This window comes from Ornithodoros turicata, unplaced genomic scaffold (genome assembly GCF_037126465.1).
Source record: "Ornithodoros turicata isolate Travis unplaced genomic scaffold, ASM3712646v1 Chromosome22, whole genome shotgun sequence".
Lineage (NCBI taxonomy): Eukaryota > Metazoa > Arthropoda > Arachnida > Ixodida > Argasidae > Ornithodoros > Ornithodoros turicata.
In genome coordinates this window covers 260,475-287,729 of record NW_026999340.1, presented here as the reverse complement: position 1 = coordinate 287,729, position 27,255 = coordinate 260,475, and the positions used below count along the sequence as shown (strand labels likewise).

Genomic DNA, 27,255 nt, shown 5'->3' with positions numbered 1-27,255 from the left:
CCCTCTTCCGTTTGTTCTTTTTATTCTAAACTCCAGTAGTTGTTCATAGCGCGGTTGTCTCGATTCCATATCACTGCTCAGTGGTTTCCATCTTCTGCCTTTTTGTGTTCAGTGACACGGCGGAAATGTAAGATTCCGTCTTTTGAAGCTCTTTAAGCAGTCCTCAGAGTCTTGGGAAGACGTGAAAATATTAGCGCATTTGGTAGTGGCAAACGTGATATCGTCATTGTCATCGGTATCATCTCCCGCCATTTCCTTTGTCTGTGCTCGGGCCGCGCGCGTCTATGTTCTTTCCTGTAGTTTTGTACTTGATCTCCAGCTCCGTTCAACAAAACAAGTGCGTATATTTAATATTGGTCTATTCTATGTTCGTTACATAGTTTTGTAGCATGGGACGATGTCCGGTGAAGCTTATAAGCACTGGCATAGTTGCGCGTAGACGCTGTGTCATACCGCCGCCTCCCATACGAACCAAATCGTACAAATGTGGAGAATCCCAACGAAAAATCATGTTCGAAAGCGGGCTCGTTTGGAGGTCGTTACGCTCTTCGAATCAGCAGGCCCCTCAGGTACCTAAAGCACACATCACAACTCCTCATTGCAAGCCTTCACAGAACACAGAGACTCAGGGACAGAATCTGACAGCATTGGGCATATTTCAGTTTCACCAAGTAGCTACAGTACAGTTCATCCGGAACATGTTGAACTTCATTACACGGGTTGTGAAAATGAACGTGTTGCCAGTCACACAAACAACTCTGACGCAGATGGTAAGAACGATTCGTTCGGCGGCTGTGGAAGCTACGAACGATCAGATCGTCGTGTGCAAGAAAGTTTAAGCTGTACTTCAGAATTTAGCTCACGGTTGGCAGAGTGGGCAGCTAACTACAACATCACTCATAGATCATTGAACGCACTTTTAAGGCTGTTGAAAGACAACGACGACGGTCGTTTTGCATATCTACCAAAAGATGCTCGAACGTTATTGAGGACGCCCCGTAGTACTGCGTACTGCGAATGTCGCCAGTATTAGTTCACTCTCCCCTGGACAGTACTGCCATTTTGGCCTTAAGAAAGGCTTGATGGATATCTTGGTTGACGCCACACAGGACTCTCAGGTGGTCAGCTTATCATTTAATATTGATGGCTTGCCCTTATCCAAGAGCTCCAGAGAGCAGCTCTGGCCGATTCAGTGTTTAGTGCATTCCAGCAATGATCAGAAATTTGAACCATTTAGCATTGGTGCATTCGTTGAGCCCTCAAAACCGGATTGTGCAAACACCTTTCTACAGCCTTTTATATCCGAACTGAAGGAGTTCACGAAGGGACAGACACAACACGAAGTCGTGATTCAAGAGGGAATTGCAGTGTCTGATGACAATGTTAAAGTTCAAATAAGAAACTTTATCTGCGACACTCCTGCCCGCGCATTGATATTTCGAACAAAGGGTCACACTGGATATTCCGCATGCCCAAAATGCACAGTTGAAGGTCAGTTTCGTGAGAAAATGTTTTATCCTAGTAAAGCTGGAAACACACGAACTGATCAGTCGTTCCGAAATCAGGACGATTCAGACCACCACCTGGGGGTGTCAATTCTAACGGAGCTGCCAATCAACTGCATTACATCCGTGCCTTTAGATCCGATGCACCTGTTGATGTTGGAGTGGTGCGGAAACTTGTGAATTTGTGGTTCGCGGGGCCACTAGCAGTCCGGCTCGGGCCAATTGATCGCAATGCGATATCTGCGAGGAGTGCCGCACTCGAAAAACATGCCCCAGTGGAGTTTGCCAGAAAGCCTAGGACTCTTGACGAAAAAGATCGCTGGAAGGCTACAGAATACCGAACTTTGCTTCACTACTCTGGGCCAGTGATCCTACGAGATACCTTGTCAGATGCAGTGTTTGCAAACTTTCTGACATTGCATGTAGCAGCTACAATACTTTGTACTCCATCACGCTGTCAGCAGTTTGCTACTTATGCTGAAGAGCTTCTTGCACACTTCTTAAAAGGCGTTGTCAGAATTTATGGGAAGCAAGAGGTATCGTACAACGTTCATGGGTTACTCCACCTAGCAGATGACGCACGCCTGTATGGTCCCCTCGACTCATTTTCAGCATTTCCGTGTGAAAATAATATGCAGCTAATCAAGAAGCTACTCCGTAAACCTGGCTGTCATCTCAACCAACTGCATAACAGGATGGAAGAAAGGCGCAAGTTCATAAAAGGCAATAGATGTACGGAAGAGTCGGATCAGTTTGTTCTGTCAGGCAGCCATGACAGGCACCAGCTTCCGTCTGGATGCAAGTCTCCACAATACAAGGTGCTGAAATTCCCGTCTTTCACCCTCAGCCAACTTGCAAGTGACAACTGTTGTGAAATCGAGGGAGACATTATCATTGTTGAGAATTTTGCTCATATGAGGTCCACTGGCGATGCCTGCATCATCAGCAAGAAGTTTTCTGAGACGCAAGCCTTGTACAGCTCCCCAATTGATTCAACAAGGCTGAGAATCCAGCTTGTGAGCAAACTTTCATCGACAATGTGTTGGCCAGTGAAAAATGTGAAAAAGCTTGTAAAGTTCCCATACAATGACAAATTTGTGGTTATGCCGCTTCTGCATACAGCATAATGATGCACGAGTAACCTCTCTTCAACTGTGTGATGACTTGAAGCATAAATGGGCCGGCATGATGAGTATTCAGTCTTCATGTCAGAACATGATTTTCTTCACTTGACGTTTGTTGAAGTTCAGAAGGCTGCTTCTTTGGACATGCAAGGACTTTTAGTTAGGACTTTAAAAAAAATACTCTGTGTTAGCTGTACGAAGCAACTGAGCTATGAGCAGCATGCATAGTGGACTGATGCTTTTCACATAGTTGATGATCCGGTCAGAGAGGACAGCGTGAAGGAATGGGGGACGGGAAGTATTAGTATGCGTTCTGGGCCAATCTAGTAGTTAGTGTGCCGTTGTATACTGCTTTATTGGTGCTTAATTGAAAGCTTACAATTTATTTTTATGGACTTTTGCACCTTACAGACTTGGGTGATGTGGTACTGCTTGTAGCGCGCAACAAAACTGGAGAGTACGTGAACCTGTGTTTTTTTTGTTTTCTGGCATAATCTTTTTGTGTGTTTTCAGATGGCAAAATACTGCATTGTGGAGTTCATTGAGGAAGGCTCTGTGGAAGTAGTTCCAGCTACATGGATTGCTGGCAACAGGTGCTCCTGGCCCCCTGGACCAGGTGACAAACCAAGTTTGGTAAAAAGGTGTCAAGCTCCTGGACGAGACTGGATGACCTACAAAATCACTGTAAAAGGAGCATATGGTATGATTTATATGATTTAACTTTCATGATTGATCATGGTAGGTGTACTACTTTTGCACGCCTTATTTCCTTCAAACAGAAAGGTACGGATATGCTCGGAGAAAACTCGACCTTGCCCAGTATACATCAGACCTGGACTCTGGTCAGGAACCAAAAAAAAAAACGAAAAATACAAAAGCGTATCAGATATGAGGATGAGGACTCACAATACAGTCCACCAGCACCACCACTGAATTTTCCACGAGCTTCAGCTTGCCACTGTAATGGAGAACTTGAGATAAAAATGTGCGTTCTCCTAATTGTTTGTTTCCGAATTACAGCTCCTGACGTAGGTGCACCTGGCGAAGGTAACATTTCTAAATCGAAAAAAAATTATGTACCTGCGTTTGTATCCATTCTCATTGACTAATTTTCTTTTGTAGATGATGCCACACTGTCCACAACATCCAATACCATTATCAGTAATTACGACCTTGGTGGGTCTTGCTTGGATGTTCGTAAGTGCTTATAACGAGCGTGTCTTCAGTCGGGGGAAAACCTGCGTGACACTTGCGAATGTTTTTTGCCACCCAAACAGGCGCTTTGTGTGTGTGTGTGTGCCGCATTAATTAGAATAATGATCTTAATTGAACTCTTAATTTAACTTTTACCGAGAAGAGATAACTGTTTTTACATTCATTGGAAGGTCTGTGGTCAGAATATGCTATTCCAGTCTTGAAGGTTCTTTCAACTCTTCCATGGTTGAGAACCGAAAACCTGACATCTCTGCAATCGTGGCATGGCCCGAAGACGTTCCCACTTCGTATGGGAACAGCCTGAGAAAAACAGAAAAGAGGGATTGTGGGGACCAGGCGCAATCTGACAAACATATAAGATGCATGAGCACATGTGGGCTGCGGAACTACTGACGTGCAATTTCAGACAACTGTGTTGCAAGGCGTACATATCTAACTACCTCTCTGCAGGATTTGGTAACCATGATTGGCGAGTGCTTGAACTCTGAAGAAGCTTATTTCTGAAAGGCAGATGTTGGCGTATTGATGTGTTTTTGTAACGAAATGCAGAACATGCAAAAGGGAGTGTCTCTGCTTGCCCTAAAATTCCACCAGCAAGAACAGCCAGTCTCCCTCACAGCTTTGTTCTGAAATTAAAATTAATCTGAAAGAGATTGTTATTGTAACAACTCGTCTCGGTATTCACCTTTTATAGTGCATGGTTCACCTTTTCCGCAAGTTAGCCGTCAGTGCACAAGGCTACAACAGCAGCCAACACCTGCTGTTAAAAAAGTTATTTCCCCAAGTGGTAAGTAATAGGCCTTCAGCACGCTTTTACTGGAAGGTTTTTGTAATACACGTTGACCTGTGTTTCGCTCTTAAATTTGGCCTTTCAGCTTCCAGTTACTGTCACTTCTGTCAATCTGCTAATCGTATGTCAGGCTGTAGCCAATGCGTCGAAGAGGACAGTGTCTTGCAAAATAATGAGTGTTCCAGCAACGTTCTGAATTAATCAGCTTGCACATCATTTACTTGTTGCTTCAGGTGTGATGAGAGAGAGAAAATTACAGCACACATATTGTTGCAGACTTCCAGCGTGAAGTGCTCACGCGGCTGACTGCTCTTCGTCTTCTGGTACAGCAGCAGACAGAGCTTTTGACGGTGCTTTCAACTAAATACACAAAGGAGTGTGCCATTCAAGAACAAGACAGCATCCTGAAGGAGCGGTTTGAGAATATTGCACCTTTAAGCGCTTCGACGAGTCTCTGACTGGCTCCACTGCAGAGTCCCTGGTAGGAATGCCACGCGTGTCTCTCACAGGAGGGCTGAATACTCCCCAGTGGTCAGTCATAGGGGCACTCCTTTTCTTGATGGTAATCAATTATCTGCCAGGCTGCCTTCACTTCACACGTCTATTTACGTTCTGACGACTATGCCTGTGTCAGACAATTCATGATGAGCCAGATTCACAGGTTTTACAGTCCTCTCAGGTTGGCATTCAACATGTGGCAGTTGTCACTTAATATTAATAAGAGTCTTGTCCTTCATGAGCACTCATCCCTTTCATTTCCCCTACCATTTTGGCAACTCTGTCTCCAGCACGGCACCTCTTGCAAGTACCTCGGTTTGCATTCCTATGAGATGTCCTGGACTAGCAATATTTCCTACAATATCGGCCGCGCAAACAATATTCTCGAGTATCTGCATCATAAAGTCTCCCATTGTCTGCATTCAGTTAAAAATATTATGTATGTTACACTTGAATATGCTTCTGCAATATGGGCCTTGCCCAGTTATTATAAAAGAGCAATAGAAGCTCTACAAAACACTCAATTCATTTTAAACCACATTTCATTGACTACAACAATGACAGTAGTGTTTCTCCTATGGAAACCGATCTGTACCTCCCTACCTTAGCTCTGTGAAGAAAGATCTCCGATCTCTGCCTCTTCTATCATATTTTTATAACAGACACTTGAGCACAGATATGTAAGCAGCTGGGGTCGAAACCGGAACTGAATCGTAACCCAAAACCGCAAAAAATGGTTATTTTTGTCGAACCGAACTGTAAACAATTTTTCTCTCCTCTTGAACGAACCGGAACTGAACCAGAAAAATATCATTCGGTAACCAGTTCGCCAGACGGTAAAAATGCCTATACCTTCCCAGTCGACTGCCGCGTACCAGCTCACTGCATCCCTCGGAATCTTGCGGAATTCACAGAGTGGACAAATCGATGAACCAAGAAGTGGTGAGTCCATGCACCTGCAGCCCCATGCATGAGTCCTGCAGCCTCACCTCCGAAAGCTTCAGGACATGCCTGTAAATTTTTGTGGCTCGAGGTGTAAAAAAAAAGAAATTGCTACACGATGGATATACTTTACACTGTTGGCTCGGCTGCTTCCTGTCATTCAGGGTCGCAGTGTGAATGCGACGTAAATTTTAATAGTCCACAGTTATATCTACAAGCAACGCAGACCTCTGGCGATCATGGGAAAGAGTTTGGCATGTGGTCCAGAGCATGTAAGAAAGAAACACAGGAGCGGCCTCTCGTCCTGTTTTCAACGGGGAGCAGCGTTTCGGCCCACGTATGGTACTCTGGGATACTCCAATCTACCACGTGATCGCTTTCTTCTCTTTTTTTTTCTTTAGAAATTGGCGATAGCCTTTTGTAATGGAGTGTAATGGCATGCTGTACGCCATTTCCCAGCACTTCTCGATACAGTAAAGGATGATCTGCTGTGAGGTGTATGGCAAGCCATCGTCGGAACTTGTTATTAGTACGTCTCAAATGTGGCACACTGATTAGCACAGCACACGTAAACCGGTTCGAACTGGTAAGTATCGGTTCAAACGTTTATTTTGGTTGTGCTGAACCCGAACCGAACCGATAACCTTGAACCAGAACTTGAACCGACCCCAAAAAATAACGGTTCCGAGCCATGGTAAGCAGTGCTGCATTATTTCTCAGAAATCATTCCCTCAAGGTGGAGTTAAAACACTGAAACCATGATTACTTTCCTTATTTGTGTCTTCATTCGTTCTAACACTAGGCCACTTGGCCTAGTGTTAGAATGAGCTTCCACATAGCATGGTCGCTATCTGAGGTCCACTACAATTCAAAAATATAATAACCAGCCTTTTCTCTTCCACGCCAGCGACTGTTTCAATGTGGTGCTTTTTGGTGCCTCTGTACTAAGTTTATGCCTGACCAGTAGGTGTTTTACTTTCTTCAGCTGAACATTTTAGAGTGTTTTTCGGTATCTATAATAACCTTATTTGTATGTTTATCTTGACTTTTGTACTCCTACATTGCATTTCTGATTTGTCTTCTTTCAGATCTCCACAAGTTCTGTAAGTGTATGTGTGCCCGTGCCACCTCCAACAGTATGCAAAACACAGACTGAGGAACAGACACTAGACTTGTCTGTTCCTTCGTCCCTTTGTCTTTTGCGTCGTGTTTGCCTCAGTTATGTAATGCCCCTATCTGGGCCTGAACGTATGACCAGCTCTAAATACAGAAGTGCTAAAGAAGTAATACTCTAGGAATTTTAATACTTTGTAGCAGGGCCATTCCATGCCAAGTTATCCAGAGATGTCGCTCGACCTCCCTAGAATTTTATGATTTTTTGGTGGTTCCTTATGACTCAAAAAAGCAACAGAACATTGGTCTTTTCTAACGAAATTGAAATTTAAGGGGTACACAGCCCCTCAAAGATGCAGTGCTTTGCGAAAACGTACGTCGTTGCAAGCAGATATGACGGTCCACGTAAGGCACAGAGCGCGTTAAAGAGCATCTTATTTGACAGGGGAAAGCTCATTTTACCGTATGCAAGCAGTTTTCACCATCACACTCCACGGGCTCTACGCTTTTGGCGTGCACGAAATATGCAAATGTTGTACAAGTTCACAAATTTGTTTGCAGTATAAAATTCTGGAATTTATTTCTCAAAATCTTTTTGTCATGTGGCCCCCTTCAGTAAAGGAAAGATATGGAGATAAGGGTCCATTCAGGCTTCATGGTACCATATGGCTGATTTTTTGTCGTATGGCATCCGGCAGTCGAGTCGTTGACATGACTATAGTAATCACGACATGAACAGTGATAAAGTACTGCCTGCACCAAACACAAGCGTAAGTTCCTAGTATGTGCCATTGTTTCTTTCATTTTTTAACACATTCCAGTATTGGAAACAGATTCTTTAGCTGTCCGCTCCTCTTGCACGTATATAAAAGTTACTTGGTAACTGTGATGTACGATCTTTTCGTTTTGTGCACCAACACTTGAGATGTACATATAAAAAGAAATGCCAGTCACGGGGGCTATCACTTTCAATACCAGGTAAGCTGTTTCTGGGCATTTCTGTAACCGCCACCTATTGTACATTTTTAAAAATAAACATAGATATCCAACACCAGGAACTTAGTGGTGAAAACATTCTCCACTTGTGTTCGGTGCAGGCAGTACTTGATCGCTGTTCATATCGTGATTACACTACTCGTCCCTAATTGTGGTCTGCCTTGGCCAATTCTCGTTGTTTACGTCGTTTACACTACTCGTGTCGTGACGACTCGACTCGACTGGCGGATGCTGGATGCCACACGGCCAAAAATCAACCATATGGTACCATGAAGCCTGTATGAACCCCTATCTTCATGTATTTCTTTATCTCTCACTTACCAGCACTGCGAGCTGGCTAAAAGTTTCGTTGGAGCGCAAGATGCCCAGCTTGATGAGCGCTCACTGCACAAACTTCGGGTCTCAAAGGAGGCAAACACGTGTTTGCAACCATTATTTGCTCCTCAATAATGCGACTGCCTAGTGTGCCTCTGAACCACTTGGCATGGAATAGCACAACAGCAAATAAGCTCCAAATATATTTTAGTAATATTTCTTTTTTTATTTTTGTTCTTGTTCAGTTATGCGCATGTGTCATGCAGTGTTGTGGTCTTTCAGATCCGTCATTTCAGCAACATTGGGGGCGTGAGTCCAGAATCGTGTACGAGGCGTATACTCAGGGCACTTATGTCTGATCAAGTGGCAGCAGAATTTTCCTGGCAGGGCAGAAAAGGGAAGCAACCATTCAGAGACCTGAATGTTTCCAAATGCGTTATTGGTAAGTAAATGTGATAACCTTTTGTAGCCATTGTCAATCAGCTGTGCTGCTTTTCCCACACTGCCACATATGGATTTTTCTTCTCGATAAACTAGTGTGACACACCTAACTTAGAACACGTTGCTGCACACGCAACTATGTTCAAGGTAAAGCAATCTGGAGTAGTTTCATTGATAATCTTGTGAATGTTGATATCACATGGCAAACAGCTCTAATCCAACGGTGGCTGCAATACCTTTAGAGTGGTTCGTTTATCAGCAGAATTTCTGCCGCTGTGACCTAGCAAGAACAAACAACTAAATTTTAATCTTTCAGTGTTTTTGTTGTCAAGCACCTCTCAACGTCTACCATTTGCATGAAAACTACGCAAAAATGTACATACGGGGGACCTGAACTAGGAAGTAGTTTGCTCGTCGGTCGCTAGCTGGCGAAAAACTCCAGCTCGACAGGCCTATAGTATAATAGAGCCTGACGTTTTTTGGGAAATATTTTTTTTTAATTCAGGGAGTAAAAGTCTGGTAAATAAATGTGTGCTTTAAATTCATGCAAATTTTGGTGTAAGAATTTCCAATACACTAAATTCGGGGAGAAATAGGGCTCAGTTAACTGACTTAGCTGGTTCAGTACAAATGGTGATGTAACTGCATTTGCTGCCAAGCAAGTTAGTGTGCATTCCTACAGGCGTATCAGTGAGGGCAATTTGCCGGATAAAAATCAGGTTTCACCCGAAATGGGTAACCCTCAATTCAGGGAAGAATTGGATTAAACCCTAAACCTTCGTACTACCTAAACTGTGTCATCTTCAGACAGCAAGGCCTAGAGAGAAAGGAATAATTGAAGTTGAGATGGATCGTTGGACGTTCCTCATGCTCCACGCCCTTCAAAGGGATTAACCCGATTCTTCCCTGAATTGAAGGTTGCCTCCTTAGGGTGAAATCTCGTTTTTCTCTGAGATGTCTCTAGGAATGCACACTAACTTGTTTTGCAGCAAACGCAGTTACATGACCATTTGTACCGAACCAGTTCAGTTTGAGTAAAGGAGCCCATTTCTTCCCGAACTGAGCATACGGGAAGTTCTTTTTCACCCGGATTTGCATGATTTAGAGCACACGTTCATTTACCCAATTTTTACTACCCAAATTAAGAAAAGAAATATTTCCTGAAAACTTGAAGTAGCACAGAAGTCATTTTTAACACCCAGTTTTCTTCCTATAAAACTGTTAAGTAGCCCAGTAAGATGCACCATGCGAAGTAATTTACACCGCGGAGTCATAATTATCGTAGAAATTGAATTTAAAATACACCGCAAAAAGCGACCGTGCGCAACGGTGGTGAAGAGCAGTACCAGCCTGTGATCTGCCTGGAACCTCGCGCTGACGCTATAAGGAGAACGCTCGCTGATTGGCCTAGAGAAATGTTGTCTGCTACTTCGCTGTCGTCTGCTGCTCAGCTGTTCGGGGTTCTGATAAAGCATTTCTCCTTGCTCGGTAATGCTTCGGCCGCTCCTTCTATCCCCAATTCTCCGGGAGAACTGGCAAAACAGGTTACGGCGGCAAAGGGACACTGCGCTGACCCCCACTGACCGGCGAACCAGAACAAGTTCTCCTTATACCGTCATCGGTGACGTGGCATCATACCTCCTCATCCTCGTTATAGCTGGAGTGGCGAGTTAAGGGTAAACGCGTGGAGCTATGTTCATGCGAGTTTTTTTCTGGGAAACAAATTGAACATACCATTGAACAACCCTATACATGAACAATGAAAATACTTTTTAGAGGGTGTGCAATGTGTATTAAAAGCGATAAAAAACCCCAGTGCAAGGGGAGAACAAGAAGGACGACAGACAGACAACACAGCACTGTACTGCCACCCAAAAACTTTTATTCCTGAAGCATCCCCCGTTTTTATAGTACAGCAACCCTCTACCCTTCCCTCTCCTGTCGAACAATCCAGAACCGCCGAGCAGCACTTAGGTCACGATAAAATTCATCACCTTATTGGAAAAGAACAGAGGGGTTACTGATACAACTCAACCACCCTTTTCTTATCTCTACGGCCTCTCTGTACAACAAACAACCAGATTTGCTACTCTTAAAAATGTTAGTAAAGAATGCTACGCACCCAACACATGTGGCTAAATGTTCCCCCGAAGTACTATACTTGATTAGATATGTTCGAATGGTGTTCTTTTAATCTTGTATTAACACACCGGGAAGTCTCACACTATACACACCCAATGTGACAGTTCACAAATGTATTCCCATGCTTAATGTGACACCCTTTTCTAACATCCTGATTGACTTGACTGATCAAAGAATCCAACCGATAGCCTCTTTGAAAAACTACCTCAATACCATACAGTTTTGAATACATTTTTTAACCTGTGTGAGGCTGTGTGCGCATAATCTATGACCCCGAATTTTTTTTGTTCTTCCCTTCCGGCTTTCAATTGCGCTCCAGATTTCACACGTTTCAAAACCCTGCCTACAACATCGTATATGACCCCGCCCGGATTCTAACTTTTTTTCTGTATAATGCGTATTTCGTTGCACTCTTAGATCATCCATAACTTCAAAGGACTCAAATCTGTTTCTATTTTAAAGGTTATAAGCCTAAGAATTCTACAGCATTATTTTTTATGTTCCATCCAATCTGTGTGCATATAGCAACCTGCACACTTTTTTGTTTTTCAGCTGCCGTCAAGACTTCACAGAAGTGCAGCGAACACTCAGTTGAAAGTGCAGTCAAAGACTGGCTCCGCCATGCACCCGCAAGAAGTCGGGACACAGCCAAGAGGTGCGTGTTTCGGGACGCTTTTTGCAATTGTTATTAATACACCTGGGCAGTTTCACGTGAAATGATCCAGGTCGGCAATTGATGTTTAGAAAGGACAAATAGATAATCCACAGGTAATCGGTAATCCAGAAGATGTGGGTTCGAGTCCTATAGCTGGCTAACCGTTTCGGTGACTTCCTTCTTCGATTTAGGGTCCCTCCTCGACCATCAGCAATGCTCACAAAAAAAATTGCTGATGTTCCTTACCCTGCACAATGACATACTGCAGAATATTTCAGTCTAAACTGGTGGCATTCGGGTGCTAGACTGCTCCAAAGTCTACCTTTCCTGCTGAAACCAATGCCGGCATGACAGTTAGCTGTGACACTCTGGAACATCCTAGAAACAGACTAGTATTTGTGTCATGCAGAAGGAGGATCTGCGTTACGGTTACGATAAGGTTACGGGATCTGCGATGTCAACAATGTTCTGTGGGAGTGAGTTCCACTCTGTTTCGGCGAGTGGTATCAAAGAGTGCCTGAAGGACTCGTTGGGAGAAATAGTACGTGGTACTTTCCGACTGTGATAGGTGCGATGAGAAATATACGGGGCTCGAATGATGTATAGCTGACTCAGTGATGTACTTAGGAGAAGTTTCTTGCTGTTGTTCTGAGACAAATGAACTTTCCTTTCTGAAATGCGCAGCTCTTCGGCTCACCAAAGGGCTCACAGAGGAGTGAACTAAAGTTCTCCGCCACAGACAACGGTACTCGACCGTGCACTACTACCGTACCTCAGCTCTGATGCTCTTTTTTAACATTTTTCCCTGTTGGACATTTTTGCTGTTTGCCTAGAGCTTTTTGGATATCCTGTGTGCTGGTAACTGCTGCTCCTGGGAACCCTACACTCAGAACCAAGCTAGTCTTTAGTGAAAATGTTTTATAATGTTTTTATATACACATTATATCCAACCCACACAAACAAAAGAGTACAAAGTGATGTACTACATTTTAAATATATGTGCAATTATATATACAGAGTTTACATACATGTTTAAAGTATGCGTGACATGTGATACAGGGTGTCTCAGAAAGTGTTAAAAGTATAATGAACTATGCCACCTAGAATCACGTGACTAATGGCTCATGCGAATGTCATTTAAGTTTTTTCAATGAATTTTAATGAACTGAGCTTATGTTTTGCCGAATTTCATGATAACTGACACTGATATCGAGGAGCCCATCAAAACAAAAAACAATCTCAACATCATGCATTTCGGAATGCTCGCAGCTTAACTCTTGGCATCTTTTTGAGCCAGCCTGATCGTGAGTGCGACATAAGAAAGTTGCAGAACTCAGCCCACATATGGATAGCAGAAAGAGATGCAACTGGCATTGCTTCTCGCATTTGGCTTCGACTGCGATCATACCTTCAATTTCAAGAACTCATTTTTTGTGTTATCCCTCTGGGGATTTGGTTTAGCAACCTTCCTTTGCTTTGTTAAAAATTAGCATAATAAAACCTCGACAAGATGATATTCACATCAGTAGGTGGTAAAAACCAAGTAAGAAGAAATGCCATTGACCACATGATCCTAGGTAGCGTAGCTTGCTTACCATAATTCAATTACACGTTTTCTGGGACACCTTGCATATGTGTGTTTAATGTTTTATGTTCTCAATATATTTGCCCAAGTGCTCCACACTAACGAAAAGTACAATGTGATGCACAAGCGTCATGATATTAGTGTTTTTTTTTTCTTTTATGCGGTCACTATTCACTATATACGTCCAACTGCTCCATACTTACACAGAAGGTACAAAGATATCTACTATATGTCTCAAGTACCCAGTTAGGTGCCGCTTCCACTTTGTGAACGACAACTAAAAATATTCTACGCGTTTTCTACTATCTGATACTGTAAAGTACCAAACCACAAAGTTGTTTGTAGTACACTACGATTCATTTAAGTGCATTACAAGCAATTGCAAGAGACATTGTATTGACAAGGGATATTTCTATTGAAAGTATTTTGACTATGAAAGAGTATGACTATTATCAATTCTGCTCTTCGACCAAGCGACCTCGCTTCGAAATTCAAGACTTTAATTTGTGATGCTGCTCAGCTGAAGTGAAAAATTTTTCCTGTGTCATAATGCGTGCAAAGTACAGGGGTGGTCCTATAGAACTTCCATTGGACATCCATCTATGCTTTGGATGTATGTCCATTAGATGGGACGAACATCCATACGGGATATCTCTGCAACGTACCAGCCACGTGTTCTGGACCAGCATTCGATCATCTATAGTACGTCTTTTCAACGTAATCTGGATATATCTCGATATCCATTGGAGATACTGAACGTCCTATCTGAACCATCCTCTGGACGTCTAAAGGACATTTGTGGTTTACTGGGTATATGTCCCGCGTCAAATCGCGTCTCGCTACGCTACTGCAGGATGGTTGGACTCTCGTTTTGCAAGTTTGCAGTGGAGACTTGGGCATGATGTCCTGCCGCTCAGGGATCGTTTGCATCGTTATGGTATCACCTCGCCTCGATGTCCTTTCTGTTCTAGCCATGAAACTGCGCAGCACGCTTTTCATGAGTGTCTCGTTCCCGAAGTTACAGAGTTGAGGAGCTGTATGGGTTTCCACAGATTCGCTGGAGCACCATTCAAACGCTCCTTCAACCCCCCAATCCAATCCGGGACAGACGGTAGTTGATTCTCTTAACCGTAGAGATAAACTACCAAGTGTGGATTGCGCGGTGCATAGCAGTACACGGCGGCCACGCTCGGGGTCGTCACATGTGCTATGCCTCGTTCGAGCGGGTGTTCGCAGAGTTTTACAGAGGGAGAGAGAAGTCCTTGGTGCTATGGAGTTCGGAAGACGTTGGCTAACTTGCTATTCAACTGCTGGCTAACTACGTTATTGCTATTCGAAGAAACGCACGGAAGGTACGTTGTTCACTACTAAGCATTACTTTCTTTCGTGCCGTTATCCCGAACGCAACTCTCCGCAGTCTTGGTCTCTTGCATGGCGACGACAAGCAGGAACAGCAATCTTAACGTGACGTGATTTCGCAAGCAGTAGTTAGCATTGCACTAGTTCTAGTTTTAGTCCTAGCTTGTTGAGATAGTTATATGGGAGCGAGTCCTTGTGACTGGTCTTCCGCCTCGATGCCAATACACGCGCAGATATAATTTAGAAGAACATACTTAGCGTGCAATTTTGACTTTGAAAATTTAAAGCAGAAAATGATCTTTATTGTGGAGTTTGCGTTTTACAACGTTATGAGCTAAAAACTTATAAAATTAAAGTATGACCTTTCCATTTGTAGTGCCCTGATGCTATGACACTAAAATATTCTGATAGTTTTTCTGTATGGCTACGGGAAATCTCGAGTATATTTTGCGAATTGGATCTACGTTTATGTGTGACCTGCGCTGATCTGCTTGTTATGATTAATATAACATATCTTCCATTGTGTTTATGCATAACGCTCATCTTCATTGTATATTGGTTAAAGGTCAGAATGCCGATTTTGAAGTGCCGCAGAACTGAGCAATACTCGCGCTGTGTGTTCATTACCGAACACTGAATATGTGTGCGAAATATCTTGCTCCAACTGTTCGTAGTTTTTTAGAGAACAGTTTTTTTATTTCCCACGCCCGGCCGTCAGACCGTCGGCAAACCCTGCGCACGGGCGCACCGACGTCACTGCTCTCGGTTTATCTGTCTTTGGCTTGGCATGGACTCTTGGCTTGGCCGCTTGACTGCTTTCGTTTCGTCCTCTGTGCCCTCAGTGCCCTCTACTACTATACTAGTATAGAGTAGGTCGTGCTCTGTGCGCTCTGTGCATCGTACATAAGCGAACAGCTGTTATGTTGTTGCTAAGCCGGAAACAAAGCATGTGAATATTTTTTTTTGGCACGGCGTCGTTTGGAAGGTGTACTTCCTTGTTCTGACCTTGCCTTTTATGGGCTGGAGCGATATGATACGTGATATGCCACGGCGAAGTTGTCGAAGATGCGACGGTGCTACGCTGTTAGAACAATGCATCGGAACATTCAAGTGTTACCTATTATAAGCTTCCAAAAGACCAAGCAGTGCGAAGCTCTTGGCTGACAGTGGTGCCTGCTAATTTCCACTGCAAGGATTTTTCGTCCACGAATGTTATCATAGGTTACGCGCGACTCCAGAGGCAATTTGGAATCTCGACACGAAATCGTCTGATGAAAATCTGAGGTGCCCGACGCACAACATTTTGAACGTGCCACGGAGGATCAAGGCAAAAAACGAGAGCAAAAAAGGTAAGTCGAGGTTCAGATATAAAAAATAGCAAGCTTAATGAATCAATTGTGCAGCTGTCCTACTGCGCTTACTCTGATATAACCACGACTAACAACACAATAGTATTGATAATCTAACTTCTGAATTATCACAGGTGCACGCTGAAGGCGGAAATGAAGCATGATCTGGCTTGCATCTGGTGCATGAAGAAATTGATGACACATTAGTTGCAGTCGACCTCCACCAACAGGTATGACAATGTGATGTTATAATTTGAGTATTCACCTATGTTCAACTTTTCATGTGCACTCGCATGCAGACATCTTGACACCACTTTTAAATCTGCCTTCAAAGTTACAACCTGTGCTTTCAGGGTGGAAAACAAAGGTCGCCATTCCGATTAGCTGTCTGGACACTGGTTCCTGTGGATGGGCTGTTACAAGCTTCACTGTCTGATATAGAAGGTACGTTCCATTCGTTCAGTTAATTTGTCTTTTGCACATTTTTGTTACTGTTAGCTGGATTACTGTTGGACATACAATCCTTTGACACACAGAAGCTGATGTCGCCTCTGATAACATTTTCGAATTTTCAGTGTCATCAACGTCCATTGAGGAAGGTGCCTTTACTATCTGTGAATCTTTAATTGAAGAATAGCCCAGATTTCATGTTAACATTGTCTACCCTTATTAATTCACTGTCTGTGTTCTGAGAGCTAAGAAAAATGGAAACTATTTATTTGTCACAACTTCACACTGGATGTGGTACTGGATTGACATGTAAGCTAAAATACCTGGATTCTACAATAATTGTGTCGGACTTGGTGCATTACCGTGGGCAATGCCACGTTCATTACATTTTTAGTGGGTCCGGTGCACAAACACTGTGTGCATACTGCATACATACATACTGTTCGATAGGCAAAAATACCTGACCAGTGCTGTGTAGTCTTTTTACCCAAAGTCCATACTCTTGGTGCAAAGATGGCGCCTCTGCAGGTATGCTGCGATAGAGAATCACAACAGAAATAAGACTGTTGAGAGCATCTAAATTTTAATGCGATGAGACTTTCGTGCACAAGGCTGCTCTTGTTAATGTCTAACATGAAGTTACAAAATCCCAGAATATAATAATAAAATAAAAAGGGGGTACAACTGCCCCCTCAACACAACTCGACAACTGAATAACTCTACTTGTTCTCTACCTTACAACATGTCTTATATATTCTGGAATTTTGTAACTTGATGTTAGACCTCGAGAAGTACAGCCTTCTGTGCGAAAGTCTTCTTTCTGTTGTGCACAATCATTATACAGTAAATAGGACTATCCATTTCTTGTCATTAAATGCTTTTTCCTTTTTTTTTCTGCAGTGATGAGCATCCATAAGGACACATGCCAGAAAGGGAGTCTCTTTGGGATGACAAACCCTCATCACCTCATGAGGACACAATGGTTGACGAATGGTTCTCAAGCACATCGAAACTTCAACAAATAATTCATGAAAAAGCGAGTCAGTGCTAGCACCAGGAATTGAACATGGACCGTCCCGCAACCAGTCAGAGATGTTACATTTCAGGCGCTCATTGACTTTTGGTGAATTACTTGTTGACTTTGTCCCAAGGTGGAACTCGCCACAGCTCATTTGTCTATCTGTTAATGTTGTGGCGTGTGTTGCGTTTTTCTCTTTGTGTGTTCCAGACTCAGAACGGTTAATTTGGATCAGGTCAGGTACGTTTTATTTAGACATGGCAAACATAAAGTGGTGTTTCTCAACACAACTTAGCAGTGACCTTCATGCATTACTGCTACGGCCATTAAGCGTGAATCGAAAGCTGCACAGTATGCATGATGTAAAACCCCAAGACTAGGGAACAGGAAGGGACAGACACAAACACGTCCCTTTGTGTTCCCTAGTCTCGGGGTTTTACATATGCATCATCTTGACCAGCTCGCCTGCTTCCTAGCCATTTTTTCTGCACATTATGCTCACTCTACTTTTATCGTGGGCTATATAATCTTGTTCAAGTTCTGTCAAACGACGTGTAATGCTATAAAAAAATTCAGTACACTGTTTATGTGGGTTGAATGGTAGCGCATGAATGCAGGAAGGAAACTGTCATTTTATGGCAAGTGTTTACGTATTGTGCGTTTAACTACTAATTTTATTGGTTAGCTTTCGCCGGCGTATCATGTCAAGCCATGTTATATTAATTTGGAACATGTTCTTCTTAGTAGCCAGAGCAGCTGATACCCAGTGAGAACATAGCCCGTGTGTGTTTGTCTTTTCCACCGCAGCCCTTTTGTTTCCTCCCTGATTGCTACACATGTCAGGGATAGGTTTCAGAACCGGTAGTTCCGGCCAAGTGTGAATTGCTTTTCAGGGGATCATCACGCTGGCAGATGAAACATATGGTTTAAATTATATTGTATTATATATGTTATATATTATTTGCAGGACAGGAATTGCGTAGCTTCACATAAATACTACTACTACGACGTAAGAGTAGTTTTAAATCTAACTTTTTTATGTTCAAAAGGGGAAAAAATTAATAAAACACTGTCAAGGAGCCCGCGAAGAGGGAATCACACACGTAACATGAAAAACGGTTAGGAGCAACTAATATTTATTCGTTTTTCATGTTACGTGTGTTTTTTATGTTCCTGACATTATCGCACAAGATGTAGTATCCACTATGATCCTTTATATGGGGGTATGTACAGTGCAGTCAACAGATGCTGTTTACAAATCTGTGCTTTCTACTGTGTTGAAATGGGGTAGTTTGTATCTGAGAGCCATAGTGAAACACAGGCAGCCAAGGACAGACTTTTGATGCCCTCGAGAAAACATGGCAACACATTGCAGGGACTCTGGATGCTGCCTAAATTTCCAGAACACACAGCTCAAGGCAATAACAAGTAAATAAATAACACGTGGGTAGAGAAATCCAAGACAGTTGCATGTGTAAGCAGTCCGCTGTTGGATTTGCTTCTGTCCGAGGTACGTTATCTCAAAGGGAACGCACGGACACCCTCAGAATGATACTAGGGCTGCTTGTGAAATAGAATGAGGAGAGGGGAAGATATATAACCCTTTTTTCTTGTCTGTTATTCTATTGGTTAAATTGTCATTTGCTTAGCAGCATATATGTGTATATTCCAGAGTCTGCTAATAAATATATCAGTTTAGAGCTAGCAGTCGCATTGGAGATGTCTCATCCTGTCCTTGGCTGCTTGTGTTTCACTGTGACATTGCTTGCTATTGCAAAAACAGAAAACAAAAAAGACAATAGAAAAACACGAAAAGAGCGACCTAAAAAGCTGCCTGTTCTGGTGCTCACATGGAGGCAATGCAATGAGGTAACGTGCTCCATTCATGAACTGTGCATAGTAGTACATATCACAACGGCAACGATTATTCAGATTTTTTCTTGAAGTACTTTGTTTTTTTTCAGCTTTGTTTGCAGAGTCTATTATTGGAACTTTATGTGATTCCCCTCTTGAGATACTTTAAGATTGCTGATGCTGTGCAGTTAATTTTGAAACTGTACTGTGCTGAGGTACAAAAAGAGAATTGTCATACCTGCATTTGAGCACATAGGAATAATGTGTAAGTACTTTCCTTGTTGACATTAATATTTGCACCAGGTCACAACATTGTTGATTGATGTAAAATGTAAATAAATATATTTATTTGCTTGCCAAACAATGCACAAATGTCTTCTTTTCTAGTGAGATATTCCCTGTTCACCAGACATAAATGTGGAAAAGTTAAAGGGGCACAATGATGGTAGAGTCTAGCATTGCTTTTTCCCACTTCACATATATTCACTGTTATTCGTGTGCACATGTAGGAATAGGAAGGTAGAGCATGCGCATAAAAAATTTCGTATGCAGCCACACATATGGTTCAGAAGATTAATTAGATGATGTCCAAGCATATATAATTGTGCTTCATATGCAATGGATATGCTAACGGATTGCTTCCATGTAGCCTTTTTATTTACTTTTTTTATAAATTCTTTTTATAAATGATATTTTTTATTTGATATAAATTTCATATTACATATTGTATACTTATATTTTTATAAATTTTATAAATTAAAAACTCAAATTACACGGCCCCTGTAAGAGTGCCCTTTGCAAATGGTTTGGTAACGTGTCTCTAACTGTAAAGGTAAGAGGCAATCGAGAATGCTGCAGACAGGGTTGCAACTTACATATTGCTTATCATGTCCTACATACAAAGTGATTTGTACAATAATTCCTGAGGACGGAATTAATTCCGAGGCTGGCCAGTGATGTCACCCAGGACGACAAATCACATGATTGCCTCTAACACTTTTACACCTCATGGGCTGAGTTGTGAATTGAAAGAGCACTCTACAGAAGGATGAGGCGCACCTGATTTCTAGGATCTATGCTATGCCCTAACTCTTCAGGCACTACCTTTCTAAAAACACCATTTCTAAGTGGCAATATGTGCTCTGGTACTTCTTTTGCGTCTGCATAGTGTGTAACCACATGGCTACTGGAGCTTTCGTGTGCATCTTTTTGTGCGACGGTGCTCATTACAAACAATATCCAGATGTTAGACATAAAATGCAGTAGTTTGTAGCGTGCCACACAATGCAGCGTGACATGGGAGTGTGTGATTCAAAGAAAGCTTCTGGAAAATGCACAGAATCCCACAAAAAGTTTAAAATGTGATTGGTATTTCGTTTTACGTCTCTCGTCGTTACATACCATCGTCGACGCTGTTGCGCATTGATAAATCGTACGTAAAACTTGTCCCATAGCAGTATGCGGTTTCTCAAATACATAGCACAATTTTTTCCTGCAGGAATAAAACGCTGTCGGCATTTTCTTGCTAACACGGCTGTCGAAACGTCAGTCTCTACAATGGGCAAGTGCTGTAAAGGGGCTAACGCAGACGCGACTTGATACAAATTGTACGTGCTCACAAAACACAAATGACGAATTCCAGTCACAACATCGCACAGAGGTTGGCTCGCGAATGAGTTCGCAGCTGCTGCACTGTTTACTTATCGCAGAACGGTGAAACCCGGCTGTCCGCCATCTTCAAGCATAGATACGTGAAGTCGCGAGAAGCCGTAGCTGAAATCCACTGGAAAGTACGAAGGCGCGTACACGTCACAATGCCCGTTCGTCAGCTACGTGATAAAAATGGCTGCGCCCATGTGTGTTTCGGAATGAATTATCTATTTTTTTTACATGGTACTGCACCGAACTGAGAGAATGAAGATGCATTTTGGGGAGAGCTGGATGTGGGCTTTCAGAATATCCCAACCGTTTCGACTATTTTGGATATCGGCATAGCTGACCTTTAAGCATTTCTGATGGCGGTAGTGTGATCCGCTTCTCCCAAAATCTGATTGCCACTTGGAAATTATTTCATAGACGTTTGTGTGCCGTGTGTTACGACGATTACGTGACTCGAAATGCAGGCTTCGCCTGCACATCATGCTTGTAAAATCCTCCAATTGCATCGCGGCATTTGATAATAGATTCGCTTTTGCGCGAAGGCTTCGTATTATCTCGCAGGCACTGAACTCACAGGCGTTCTTGTCGGCCGTGTTCCGTGGTCTTCCAGGGTCTCTGCTGTTCGCAATTAATTACATACATCTATTGGCACCCGTCTTCAACAAATCAGGGCAGGTATCATTAGAGCTGGTTGTTTGCTAGAAGCGTGCTATGTGGTGAAGTTCATTTTTAACATTTCTATTTTATGTGTGTGTGTTGGATGCATAAAACAAGGCTAGGTTTGTAGTGTCTCTTAGAATGAAAACTGTATAGTGTTCGATTAGATTATGTCACGAGGATGATTTTATGACAGATAATATGATAGATTATTCTTCTCTGTTCTTTTGATGAAGAATATCTTCTTTGATTAAATGTTGTGTTATGGATTTTATTTCCTCTTCCGTTCGTGTCATTCGTGTCCTGTAGATGACAGATAGATATCCCATGGTCTTCCAGGGTCTCTGCTGTTCAAAGTTAATTACATACAACTCTCAGAACTTCCCGCTATTGCAATGGTGGTGCTCATGCATAGGAATATTAGACTTTTTATAATACAACTTGTAATTTGTTTGTAATCATATTGATTAAGAATGTCTTCTTTGAATAAATGTGGTGACCGTTTCTCGTTTCGATATGGTATTGTGTAGCTATTATTTCCCTACATGTTGGAGGATATGTCGGTTTGGTTCTATATTAATGCTATGTGTTGATCGTGTTGATTCGAGTAATTTCCTAATGTCTGCGCTATTCACTTCACAAGGAACTGACTAATTAAATTTGTATCATGTTGGAATATTAAAGTTAGCTTCCGTATTGTGCTCGAAATTACTTATATGTATCAGAACTTGTAATTAAGGCTGTAATTCAAAATATTGTGTTTGATCTGTGATACCTATTGAATGCTATGTATCGTACATGTAATTAGTATATTCTCAGTTATGTGTATTGTATTGAGTTTCTTCTGCTTCAGGTTTTTTTGGCCGGGATTTTTCTCCTCCATACAGAGTCACAGCATAATTCCTGACACTATTGACTTCAATAAATATTTTTTGACTTGTACTTTCGTGTATGTCTATCCTTTGCACGTCTATACTTGCATGTAAACCGCCTAACACAGGCTGTTGTAGCGAAAAAATTGCCAAAAAAGTCGGCCCAGGTGGAAAAATTACCAAAGAAGTCGGCCGAGGCTGAAACATATGCAACGATAAGCGGACGCGCAGATAATCTTTGATACGTGTATTGTATTATGTTTCTTCTGCTTCAGGTTTTTTGGCTGGGTTTTTCTCCTCCACACAGAGTCACAGAATAATTCCTGGCACTATTGCCTCTAATAAATATATTTTCACTTGTACTTTTGTGTATCCTTTGCATCCTTTGCTATCCTTTGCATGTCTATACTTGCATGTAAACCGCCCATTGCACACCTGTTGTAGTGGAAAAAAGTTCTAAGGGAAGTCGGCCCAGGCTGAAAAATACGCAACGATAAGCGCACGCGCAGCCCTCCCCCAGCCGGTAAGCGCGCGGACAACCATCCGCACACGCACCGCCCGCCGATAAGCGCCTCCGCCGTCGCGCCGCCCGCCACGCGGCAAAAAATGTGCGAGCGAAGTCGGCCCAGACGCTGTTGGGGTTCGAACCAGGCACCTAGGGTCCGTACTAGCCCCTATGTATACTAATGACTTATATTAAGTAGTGGACTTATTATATAGAGAGCTTGTGTTTTGTAAGTAACTTAGTACATTACGGTTCATGTTCATTCATAGTGATTACGAATATTCAGATTATAACAGCATCTGGAAAATCTTTAATACACTTTATAATCCAGATTTAAATGGTACAATTTCATAAAGCTGGTGCTATTAAACATCGTTGTAACTTGAGTTGTCAAGTATGTAATGACAAAACTTGATTGCCACATTAGCAGTAGTCATATTTATAGTTCATGTTCTAGCATGACGAGAAACAACACGAGCACGTTTTTTAAAACTTTTGTGAGCGACTTTGCCAATATCCCTTTTGCATGCGTTTGTATTGTAAGAGATGGGGCTCTTGAATGTGAATACAGCGAGAAATTGTGGTGTATACCTTCACAGGTGCAACAAGTTGCAAGGAACAGGAACAGATACACATGCAGACAGACGACTGTGCATAGAGTCACGAATAATGGATTTTTCTCTGTGGATGTCCTGCTTTGGACAGCATGCTATTACACCACCAAAGTCAATTGGAACTCTATGAAACTGAAATGGAGGTGGCGGTGAGAGCGTCTGGACACCAGCATAGAATACATTTGCACCATTTTTAGAATACATCCACCATAGAATACATTTACACCATACACCATAGAATACACAGTAAGGGATTGATTTAAGTGTCCATCCCTGACTGTGTATTCTATGGACCTCACGTAAGGTGTACTCACTTCTGTTCAGTGCTGTATAAGGTATCGCTTTGGTGTTCTGCCGTTCACAGACTCAGAAGGGTACCCTAGAACTAGTAGAAATTTGTTTTTTTTTCTCTTTTTTCACAAACAGTGACCTCCGTTGAGAGGCAATGGTCGAACAGGAGCACAGCTGTAACCACATAATGTTGTCATGGTGTGCACATTAACTGGTTTTAGGGGTTCTCGTTTTCTTAGTAACAAGACTATATTGTTTATGACAATGTTTCCGAGAATTGTAAAGTGTGGTAAAGGTACTACTACTGAGGTAAAGGTGGTAAAACTGACTGCAGAGGCCAGGTGGTGCTGAAAACAAATAGAGGAAGCGAACGGACATGTGTTAAGATCAGATCAACTCAGTGTAAAAATTTCAACAAGGTCAGCAATCACATTGGGCTCTCAATTCCACAGCCATAGAGTCACCATATGATGTTCAAATCTAATTCTGTTCTAAATCTAGTTCTGATGCGTCCTTTAATCAACCCATTCCGTCAGCATGTCGTAACTGTTCTTCAAACTCTGTCTGATAGCACCCAAACAGTATTGTTGAATGATCGTTATCTGCAGCTAAATCAGGCTGTTTTGCAGGTTACCCTGTGTGTGACCTCCAGACCCCGCTCACAGTCCTCCAGAAGTGCTCACTAGGCAAGTTAACTATCGAAAACCTCAACCTTACTATTGTGCGCAAAGTGTGCGCTCAGTGCGAGTAGGTTTACGCCACGCTACCCCTAACGAACGTGTGTGTAACGATTTGTATTTCAGTATATGTTCCATCCAGCTCGCAAATAGAGGTTACTGCGGGTTTTCCCAAGTGGTCCAAGTAAGGCGGGCGGGGTTCGGCTCTTATGCTGGCAGGTCCCACAGTATTGCTGTACTGTGATGAATCCTGTTAGGCTAAGGTAATATTTTGTTCCCCAAATGGGAACAATAGTATCAAATGGGTTAAAACACACAACTATTATTTGCTGGTACACAGTTGCAGTGTTCTCTACGCACTCTACGAACACCAAATATGTGATGCACAAAATTTTTAAAAGCAAAATATGTACGATATTCGTAATCTCCCTTATATATCCAAATATCCGTGACAGACGTCGCAGGGACTTTCAGAGGATCTACAAACATGGCAGAAATGCTAGTCGCTGGGATATCGCATGGATGTAAAACGGATCTGTGGCAAACTCCACTGGATATCCAAATGTCCCGGGCAGTGTAGACGTTGAGGAACCAAGCTTTGCATCTTGAGCTGCTCAGATATTCAATATGCATGTTGTATTCGAAGGTGATGTAACATGAAATGTGTTCCATGTAGTTTATTGTGGCACTGAGATAATATTTTCGTAATATGCCGGCAGAGAGTGTGCAAAATAGCATATGTGATGCAGCGTCATACATTGTTGGGCTTCTGGGAAAAATCATATGACAGGCGGCAGCGTTGGTAACGGTGTCTGATACATTTTTAGGAGCCATTGTTTAAAATATTGTGCATTAAAAAAGCTCCAAATATGAAAGTACGACGAAGTTCTTTTATTGAAGTTCGACATCTACTTGAGCTGTCTTCAGCAACCTCCTGTATGCTCCCCTCTGCTTGCTCGGTGACTGTCACGTTTTATGGGCAGGATATTTGTCAGTGTTATTATGCAGGCATACCTCTCTGTCCAGCTTCATCACCACGGAGTACATTTGCGGGAACTCACATGTATAAAACCTGCATAATAAATATGTAATAACCTCAAACAGCTATTATATATAATAACTAGTACATGGAACTCCAATACCAGCTCGTCAGGCGGTACAACACAGGTAATCTTGCCATCACCAGAAGCTTATGTGTAAAGAAGTGTCAAACACCACATGTGCAACTGGCAGATTCCTTTAAAGGGCACACAAAATTGTTTTGTTAGTAACAACATTGCGCTAGATAGCACATTTATAAAAGAAATTGGTCCCGTACGTGACAGTCAACTCTCATTACCATTCCAGATGTCTTCTTTTCCTGTTCCTTCCACATACATCCGTGAAGTCATCATCCTAACATTGTCAAAAAAGCCACAGTAATTTGTGAGGATCTCTATTTTCAATTCAGTCCGGTTAATTTATTTTTTAAATTGAATTTATTTTCTAATTTAATTAATAAAATGGGAATTGCAACGGAACGTTTCAATTGTTGGAAGAGTTATTTCATTTCGATGTTCCATTTCATAGCAAATGAAATTAGCCTAGCAGGCAAGAAAGGCACCAGCAGGATGAGGTGCCTGGCACCAACACAGTTTGCAATAACTGAGATTGATTGAATAAAGATGATTGCCACTACGAGCATACAGCAAATCGCAATCACATAACTAAATACACAATTGCACCAACCTGTGCACATATTTACACACATGCACTTCACACAAAAAACAACACATAACAAAGTGTCCTGTCTCTAATAAGACCTCAACAAGTTTGTGTAATTTGCAGGGCGATTTTGTGTAAATCTCTAATTTCCAAGTGAACACTTTGTCTACTGTAAGTGGCTGCATGGCTTGAAGGTGCCGAGGGGCGTGCGCATCTGTAGACGTGGTTGTCAACACCAGGCTAACTCTTTTTGGTGCACTGTAATTTTATCATATTTGCCCTCTGTGGTGTTTCCGCAGATTACAGAACAATAGTACAGCTTGGGGTAAAGTGAGGATTTGAAGTGGGTTGATTTAGAATTCAGAACCCTCCTGTACTATGTGCAGTGTTCTGCAAAGTACAAGGAAAACAAATAAAATAAAACTTGTACCCTATCCCTGCCTTGTATATCCAGCATTTGGTTCCACATCTTGTCCGAAAAAGTCATAAACTACATTGGTACACATTGCTGCGACAATTAAAATGCTACACCTAGGTGCTGAATACACACCTTCATTTTAAGTACTGTGGTTGTTGCTTTGTGCATTGGCACGGCTGCATTCTGAACGACACACGGAATTGTACAGTATATCTTTTGATTTAGCGCGTAAACTTCAATTGGCTTCCATCCATATTTTTCTTTTTTGCGGAAATGACCTCCTAACATTTGCATGCCACAACGTAATTATCACAAGTAGAGTAATCACTGTGTAAATTATACAGAATACACTAGCCCTGTCGCGTCCAGATACGATAGTCTTGGAAGGTAGAGTGAAGGAAGAGCACTGTGGACTGCTGTAGGCGGAGCCTCTTTGTACTCAAACCCAGTTATTGCTCAACTGACGGGTTCCTCTCATAGTCTGCATTCTTCAAATGCGATTGGCAA

The 27,255-nt window shown here is 42.3% G+C and overlaps 1 protein-coding gene and 1 long non-coding RNA gene across 17 annotated transcripts in view; both read left to right on the top strand.

Annotated features, from left to right (window-relative positions):
- The first annotated feature begins 219 nt into the window (after positions 1 to 219).
- LOC135373211 (uncharacterized) overlaps positions 220 to 27,255 on the top strand; it is a 39,851-nt gene continuing 12,815 nt past the window's right edge. For 3 of the 15 annotated variants that reach the window (XM_064606451.1, XM_064606450.1, XM_064606452.1), the window contains exons 1-9: positions 220 to 337; positions 3,143 to 3,329; positions 3,409 to 3,589; positions 3,650 to 3,676; positions 3,752 to 3,826; positions 4,539 to 4,631; positions 4,911 to 8,940; positions 11,634 to 11,736; positions 24,579 to 24,635. In XM_064606451.1, the coding sequence (XP_064462521.1) occupies positions 8,920 to 8,940; positions 11,634 to 11,736; positions 24,579 to 24,635 (181 nt within the window). In that variant the 5' untranslated portion in view covers positions 220 to 337; positions 3,143 to 3,329; positions 3,409 to 3,589; ... (2 more) ...; positions 4,539 to 4,631; positions 4,911 to 8,919. Of the gene's footprint in view, positions 338 to 2,143; positions 3,087 to 3,142; positions 3,330 to 3,408; positions 3,615 to 3,649; positions 3,677 to 3,751; positions 3,827 to 4,538; positions 4,632 to 4,910; positions 8,941 to 11,633; positions 11,737 to 12,420; positions 12,762 to 24,578; positions 24,636 to 27,255 lie in introns of those variants that run through there. The other 12 variants (XR_010416360.1, XR_010416359.1, XM_064606447.1 and 9 more) reach the window with 12 other exon arrangements.
- Positions 14,786 to 21,941, top strand: LOC135373215 (uncharacterized). Of its 2 annotated transcripts, XR_010416362.1 has the most exons (3): positions 14,786 to 16,259; positions 16,383 to 16,473; positions 17,380 to 21,941. It is a non-coding gene; the product is annotated as an uncharacterized LOC135373215 (long non-coding RNA). The 2 variants fall into 2 exon arrangements; XR_010416361.1 differs by having other exon boundaries at positions 14,786 to 16,473.